The sequence below is a fragment of the Gopherus flavomarginatus genome, chromosome 11, assembly GCF_025201925.1.
Source record: "Gopherus flavomarginatus isolate rGopFla2 chromosome 11, rGopFla2.mat.asm, whole genome shotgun sequence".
NCBI lineage: Eukaryota > Metazoa > Chordata > Testudines > Testudinidae > Gopherus > Gopherus flavomarginatus.
Window position 1 is genome coordinate 236,672 of NC_066627.1, and position 8,281 is coordinate 244,952.

General features: G+C 46.1%; 1 protein-coding gene across 2 annotated transcripts; it reads right to left on the reverse strand.

Annotated features, from left to right (window-relative positions):
- Positions 1-243: 243 nt before the first annotated feature.
- On the reverse strand, positions 244-7,709 carry LOC127031395 (olfactory receptor 4E1-like). Of its 2 annotated transcripts, XM_050918166.1 has the most exons (2): positions 7,692-7,709; positions 244-1,161 (listed from the first exon to the last, which is right to left on the reverse strand). In XM_050918166.1, the coding sequence occupies exons 1-2, from the start codon at positions 7,707-7,709 to the stop codon at positions 244-246; spliced, it is 936 nt and encodes a 311-aa protein (XP_050774123.1). The 2 variants fall into 2 exon arrangements, with proteins under 2 accessions (XP_050774123.1, XP_050774122.1); XM_050918165.1 differs by lacking the exon at positions 7,692-7,709 and having other exon boundaries at positions 244-1,188.
- Positions 7,710-8,281: the final 572 nt, after the last annotated feature.

Sequence of the window (8,281 nt, forward strand, 5' to 3'; positions counted from 1 at the left end):
TTTTTGACAGGATAATTTTTTGGCTGGATAAAATCTCAATTAGTCCCAGCTTAGTGGGTTCAAAGCCCAGCCGATGAGCCCTGCGGAGGGATGTGAGCCAAGGACCAAGGCAACAACATTGTCACTACCAACACAGGAAGACTAGTAGCAGTATAGTCACTGCCATGATAAATTAGCCCTATTGGGGTTGGTGGTGGAACTCTAGGACCTTTCTCCTACACATCCCCTCCTGAGGTCCAAGCTCTATTTCTCCTCTGCCTCCACCTTTCTCCCCATTAGCTTGTTGAGCGCCCGCTTCATGTCCTCATTCCTCAGGGTGTAGATGATGGGGTTCAGCAAGGGGGTGATGGCTGTGAAGAACACCGACACCACCTTGTCCTCAGAGAAGCTGGTGGAAGGGCGGGAGTAGATGAAGATGCAGTGGCCCAGGAAGAGCGTCACCACTGTCAGGTGGGCGGCACAGGTGGAGAGCGCCTTGCGCCGCCCCTCGGAGAAGCGGTTCCTCAGGGAGACCAGAATGACGCCGTAGGAGCCCACCAGCACCATGAAGCAGACCACGGAGATGAGCCCCGAGTTGGAGATGATGAGCACCTCAATGATGTAGGTATTGGTGCAGGCCAGCCTGATGACCGGTGGCACGTCACAGAAGAAGTTGTCTATCTCCCGGGGCCCGCAGTACGGCAGCTTGATGGTCATGCTGGTCAGAGCTATGGAGTGCACGGTCCCGCCCAGCCACACAGCAGCAGTCAGCAGCAAACATACCTTGTGGTTCATGACGGTGAGGTAGTGCATGGGGTTGCAGATGGCCACGTAACGGTCATAGGCCATGACAGTGAGGAGGAAGATCTCTGTGCAGGTGAAAAGGTGGAGGAAGAACATCTGCGCCACGCAACCCCCAAAGGAGATGGTCTTCTCCGCTGAGAGGAAGTCAGACAGCATCTTGGGCACAGTGACTGAGGTGTGGCAGACGTCGATGAAGGAAAGGTTGGTGAGGAAGAAATACATGGGTGTGTGGAGGTGCCGGTCATGAATAATGGTGACCATAATAAGGATGTTCCCAGCCAAGGTTAGCAGGTAGATAGGTAGGAAGACCATGAAGAGGATCAGCTGCATCTCTGGGTTGGAGGAGAGTCCCAGCAGGATGAACTCAGTCACCATGGTCTGATTCGGGGTCACTGCCTCTGCCATGTTTGTTCCTAGAAAGGAGAGGAAATTGTTATAGGAATTGAGTAGGATCCCCTTTAAGTAGTTTCAGAGCCCTCCAGTGAACCCTGCCCTGCCTGTCTTCTATTGAAAAATCCACCCATATAGAGTAGCAGTATCTATAGGTAGCTAGACCTTGTAGGTTTGTGTATAGTTAATACACATGGTTTTTTGATACCCAGTGATGTCCATGTGGTTTCTTCATACCCATAATGTACAGCTGAATGACAACTTTTGGAGGAATAGCTTATTCTCTGAAAAATGCAGTTAAGGCAGACAGAAGCTATTCCAGAATTAGGGTCAAATTCAGTGAATCGTGTCCAATAAAAAAGGCCAAAAATTAGTAAAATCTAAATGTTTGATTTTGACATTTTTGAAGCAAAAGTTTTATGTTTCAAAATGAAGTTTCATTAAGAAATTTAGCTAAATTTATTTAAAGCAATAATCAAAGAAAAAAGGCAAAAACACCCCCAAATGAAACAAAACAAATAATTCATGATGGGTTGAACAAAATATTTCGTTCATCCTGAAATGAAATTTTTCAGGTTTTTGTTTCTGTAGGAAAAACTGGAAAAAATCCATTTTAGATCAACCCAAAATGAAAGTATTTTGGATTTTTCCATTTGGCCACCAAACTGACAGATCAGTTATTCACTCTTCACTAATAGAGAGCAAAGATGCAAGAGTTGTCTTGCCAGGCCTTCGCGGCTGTTAAGGCAGCAGTTGCCTCTGGAGGCCCCCTGGTGCTGGGCACTGCACAGACCTACAGTCATGGGTAGTCCTTTTTCTGAAGAGCTCACAGTCTAAATAAGCAAAAGGTGGTGGGAAACTGAGGCACAGAGAAGAGAAGTGACTTGCCCAAGATCAATGGCAGAATCAGGAACAGAACCAGGTTTCTGAGTTGCAGCCAATAGAACCATGTTGCTTCCCCATATCACTTCTCCTCCTAACTGCCCTGGGCTAGTTTCTCCTGCTCCACCACTTCAACCACAAAGGCCCAAATCCTCAAATGCTGTAAACAAGTGTTGCTCTTATTCTAGACCTGTCTATCTGCCTGCTGCCTGCTACTTCTTCTCTCCACAGTATCTATCTCTCTATCTAGTTCTGGTGTTGGGGCCTGTCCCCACTATATCTGATCACTTTGGGGGAGATTTTCAAAGGCACAAAGGGGCACACAAATCCTGTTGAAATTCAATGGGAGTCAGGCACCTAACTCACTTAGGTATGTGTTTGAATCCCAGTAGGTGCCTATCAGCAGCTTTAGGGGCCTGAATATCTTTGTAAACCTGGTCCCATGTCCTCTGCTTTCGAAAGACCCCCCTTTATAGAATAGCCTGACTCCCGCATGCTGTATGTAGATATGTTAGTAGAAGCTATAGGAATGTGAAGCAATGACGGGTTCTGTTCATGATGCTGAATTGGGAAAGGGCTATTTGCATCTATATGGACCAGAATATCAAAGGTATTTAGGCACCTCACTCAGCAGATAGATGTCTAATGCCTATTGGTTTAAATGGGAGTTAGGCACTTAGTGAAAACACCTAAGTGGCTATTTACTTCTTTAGACACTTAAATACCTTTAAAAATCTGGCCCAAGATTCTTAAGAGCAATATTATCATGAAACATGGTTCTTAGTGGTAGGGACTAAACTGCAGTTAAACAGCCTGATTCTTTATTCAACATGGAAGCTGCCTGATATGAGGGACTGTTAGAGTGTTAGATGTGAAGGAAAGATATTTACCTTTGTCATACACAAGGCATTCATCAGTCCAAGCTCCATGCAGCTCTCTCTCCCAACTAGACACTGATGGGATACCTTGCTCAGAGGGTATATTCTTTTTAACCTCCATTAGTTAGAGTCTGGCTCATGCTCTGAATCAGGAAGCTTAGATTCCTTACAATTAATTTCTTAAAACAGTCATTGCAAATGCAACGCTTGATGGTCTCATTAAACCTATAAATGTACAATCTTATTAAGAAACCTGTCCTTAGCCTCAGAGCCTTATTCTGGTGGTGAGTTCCACAGGCTGTATAAAAATATTTTTTTCATGAAGTTTTAAAATTTAAATTAAATTAAATTAAAATGCGAGGATTCTCCCCCATCCCCATATCTATATGAAAATGTAAAATACTAACTGAATAGGCTGATCTTCCCAACACACTGCAGGCTAATCAAACTGCAGCTGGGTGAATTTGTTGGCTGAATTGCTATTGGTGAAAAATGCAGATTTGATGACACAAAAACACTGTGAATTTGTGCTGATTTTGCCAAATTTTTCATTAAAAAGTTCTGAAAAAATCAAAATGATTTCTTGTTTCAAAATGTCCTTCTATTTAATTTTTTTAAAAAAATATGTAAAATGATTGAAATGGAAATGCAATGTTTCAGTTTTGTCAAAACAAAACATTTTGTTTGGCCCAAAATGAATTTCTTTTCACTTTTGGATTCACTGAAAAATTTGTTTTGCATAATTTTTTTTACTTTGTGAAATTTACACTCAATCAAAAAATCTACTCTTCACCCAGCACTAAATAAATCTTGCCTTATGGCTAGGTGTGGAAGGATTGGATTTTTATCAGTAAGTGTTGGTAAATGTCTATTTCACCATACACACACAAACCAATGACAAATATTTCCATGGATAATAATTGAAATTTACAGCTAGACAAAGTAAGAAAAATGATGCTTGAGAACTCCTTTGAGTTTCATTAAGGATATTTCCTTTGTATATTTTGACATGTGATGTTGACAAAGCATTTTAACAGTTATAAAGTTTTAACTTTTTGAATCTAAATGTCTCCTGTCATTAAATAATTGTTGTCTGACCCTCCCCCCTCCCCCCCGATTGTCTGAGCCCTCCATAATTTCCTGTAACGGGGACATTTAAATTGGTAAAAATTGAAAAAAAAAAAGCTTAAACCCATAATTTTGTGCAACTGTGAAAATTTAAATTGATAAAAATTGAAAAATCAGTATCAATATTGATGATCAAAATTAAAAATAAAATAAAAATCAAATTGTGCCAAGCCAATTCACAGTAAAAGATGTCAGCTGGGAATTAAATCTACCCACTTCATCTCATTTTTGGAAGAATGTTCTTGCATTCAAAGTCTTTGGGCCAGCTGGTGTAAATCAGTGTTGTTCCTTTAGAGTACAGGGGCAGTCCTGAGTTGTACCAGCTGCGAATCTGGCCCAATATGTTCACTAATTCCAAAAAAGAAAAACATGAATCTCAGGACAACAGTTCTTTTTCATCTAATCAATCGCTAATTTTAAAAGGAAAGAGCCCCCACTGGTGTCAATTGTCCATAGTTCCAGTGGAGTCAATGGGCAAATTCCCAGCTGGTGTAAATCGGCCAGAGCACCATTGGAGTCAACGCAGCCAGCCCCACAACTGGTGGAAACAGGCCACTGCTCTGTGGTGGCAAATTCAACTCAGTTTCTTTCCCAAGCTCTTTGTCCTGATAATCTCAGAAATAGATAGTTTGAGTCACAGGTACATTACTCCAGTTTTTATGCAGGTGTAATTCTACTTCAATCAATGGGCCTAATTCTCATTTACATCTGAGCCCCTTTAGACACATCTGGTGTCCTAAGTGACCTTAAATAAATTGTAAATTATACTTAAACCCATTTAGCCTGTTGGAGCCCTGCAAAGAGTCCTCTGTGCAGATGAGAAATGATTTCAGTGCAATTACACTGGTGTAAAACTGGAGTAATGCAGCTGTCAATCAGGTATTGAGGTTAATTGAACAAAGATATCAGGCCAGCTCCTCAGCTGGTGTAAATCTAATATGGTGTGAAACAGGAGTAACTTGGTAGTGAATGCACCGTGATGCTCTCCCTGCCAAGTAATAAAGAATGACTTACAGGGAGACAGCAACGTGAGGAACTCCAGATAAATGCCTTGCCTGGTCCAGCCCTGCCACAGCTTCTGAGCTCTGTTCTTCTTCTCCAAATATTTAACCTCTTCAGTCAGTATCAGCACAACCTGCAGTGACATCAGCTCACCCTGGACTGGGAGCTGTGGGGATCTGCAGTTGTGCAACTGAAGCACAGATGGCATCATTAAGATGTTTAAGTTTTTCGAAACACTCATCCAAAATCACAGTGTGTCAGTCTCTTCTGCACCCTCGTGGCTTATTGGGGAGGGAAACGGGGACTCAGGACTGTTGCTTTCCAAAGCCAGAGGAAAGTTCTGCCACTCTGCAGAGTTTGGGTGTCTCTTTTGTGTTCCATAATATCCCATCTCAGAGTTCTGATAGACTTCCCCTCTGGGGAGAGAAATGGATTAGACAGGCAGACAGACAGACGCATGCTGTGAATGGAAGGCTAGGAGGAGCGATGGGGGGGGAGAGAGAGAGAGAGAGCGCCTTTCCCAGACCTGAAGAAGAGCTCTGTGTAGTTCAAAAGTTTGTCTTTTTCACCAACAGGGATTGGTCCAATAAAAGATATCACCTCACCCACCTTGTGTCTCTAGTGTTGTGGGACTGTAGTGGGGTGGTTACCCGCTCCAGCCCTGACAGGGTAGAAGCCAGCCCTGGGAGAGGGCTCAGGGTTAGGAGAAAAAGCCCAAGCTGATTGGGGAAGGTGCTACACCTGGGCCACACTCCAATCAGGGCAGCTGGGCCTTATAAGCAGGGGCGGCTCTAGCGTTTTTGCCACCGCAAGCATGGCAGGCAGGCTGCCTTTGGCGGCCTGCGGGAGGTCCCCGGTCCCACGGATTCGGCGACATGCCTGCAGGAGGTCCACTGGTTCTGCAGCTTTGGCGTATCTGCCGCCGAATAGCGGCCAAATCCCTGGGACTGGCGGACCTCCTGCAGGCAAGCCGCCGAAGGCTGCCTGACTGCTCCCCTCCCAGGGACTGGCAAGGCACTCCCTCCCCATGGCTTGCCTCCCCAGGCACGCGCTTGGAGAGCTGGTGCCTGGAGCTGCCGCTGCTTATAAGAAGGCCAGGGCAGCCAGAAGCAGAGCAGAGTCTTTCCTCTAGCTGTGGAGGGAGACTGGCCTGGCTGCAGGGGAATACGAGGGTACCTGGGAGTGAAGCAGGGCTGGGGAAGAGCCAGAGGAGCAGGGGAGCTCCAGCGTGGTGACTCCCCAGGCTGCAGGGCCTGGTCCCAGGCCCGTTGAGGTACTAGGTGGTAGAAGAAGGCAGCAGGTCAAACCCCCTTGCCTGTGATGAGTGGCTTTCATACTGCAGTCTGTCCCAGTGAGTGGGCTGGGTGAGGACAGGCAGTAGCCCAGATGGAGGCGAGGTGGGGTAGTGGGTGGGGACTCCCTGGGGAAGAGAGACCCACAGAGATTGTTGAGGTATTGTCGGGGGGCAGCACCTCAGAGAGAACGGGAAGCGGGGTCCGGAAGGGACACGGGGGCCAGTTGTGGTGGATCACCGGCCTGCAGAGTGCGCTCTGGGCTGGAAATCGAGCTAATTGCCTGAGAGACCAGCAGGAGGCACCACAGGGATGAGTCTGCAGGCTTACAGGGACTAGCTCGGCTACAACAAGACTGCAAACAGCTCAGCAGATAGGTAGATAGATAGAGGGGGTGTCTGGGGATAGGTAGGTATGGATAGGTAGAAAGACTCATAGACTCCAGGGTCAGAAGGGACCATTATGATCATCTATTCTGACCCCGTGCACAATGCAGACCACAGAAACTCACCAACCCACTCCTGTAACAAACCCCTAACCTATGTCTGAGCTACTGAAATCTTCAAATCGTGGTTTAAAGACTTCAAGGTGCAGAGAATCCTCCAGCAAGTGACCCATGCCCCACACTGCAGAGGAAGGTGAAAAACCCCCAGGGCCTCTGCCAATCTTCCCTGGGGGAAAATTCCTTCCTGACTCCAAATATGGTGATCAGCTAAACCCTGAGCATGTGGGCAAGACTCACCAGCCAGACACCCAGGAAAGAATTCTCTGTAGTAACTCAAATCCCACCCCATCTAACATCCCATCACAGACCACTGGGCATATTTACCCGCTAATAATCAAAGATCAATTAATTGCCAAAATTAGGCTATCCCATCATACCATCCCCTCCATAAACTTATCAAGCTTAGTCTTGAAGTCAGATATGTCTCTTGCCCCCACTACTCCCCTTGGAAGGCTGTTCCAGAACTTCACTCCTCTGATGGTTACAAACTTTCGTCTAATTTCAAGTCGAAACTTCCTGATGGCCTGTTTATACCCATTTGTTCTTGTGTCCACGTTAGTACTGAGCTTAAATAATTCCTCTCCCTCCCTGTATTTATTCCTCTGATATATTTATAGAGAGCAATCATATCTCCCCTCAACCTTCTTTTGATTAGGCTAAACAAGCCAAGCTCTTTGAGTGTCCTTTCATAAGACAGGTTTTCCATTCGTTGGATCATCCTAGTAGCCCCCTCTGTCTAGGGGTATGTCTACACTATGAAATTGATCAAATTTATAGAAGTTGTTTTTTCAGAAATAGTTCTTATACAGTCGATTGTGTGTGTCCCCACACACAATGCTCTAAGTGCATTAAGTCGGCGGACTGTCCACAGTACCGAGGTTAGCGTTGACTTCTGGAGCGTTGCACTGTGGGTAGCTGTGAGTAGCCATCCCACAGTTCCTGCAGTCTCCGCTGCCCATTGGGATTCTGGGTTAAGCTACCAATGCCTGATGGGGCAAAAACAGTGTTGTGGGTGGCTCTGGGTACATGTTATCAGCTCCCCCCCGCCCGTGAAAGCAACGGCAGACAATCGTTTCGTGCCTTTTTTCCTGGGTTACCTGTGCAGACGCCATATCATGGCAAGCATGGAGCCCACTCAGCTCACCGTCACCGTACGTCTCCTGGGTGCTGGCAGACATGGGACTGCATTGCTACACAGCAGCAACTCCTTGCCTTTTGGCAGCAGATGGTGCGTTACGATTGGTAGCCATCATCGTCATATTCCTGGGTGCTCTTTTAGCTGACCTTGGTGAGGTCAGTCAGGGGCGCCTGGGCAGACATGGGAGTGACTCAGCCAGGTCATTCCCATCTCCTGCTGAGCACCCAGGAGATGACAATGGCTAGCAGTCCTAGTGCACCATCTTCTGCCGAGCACCCAGGAG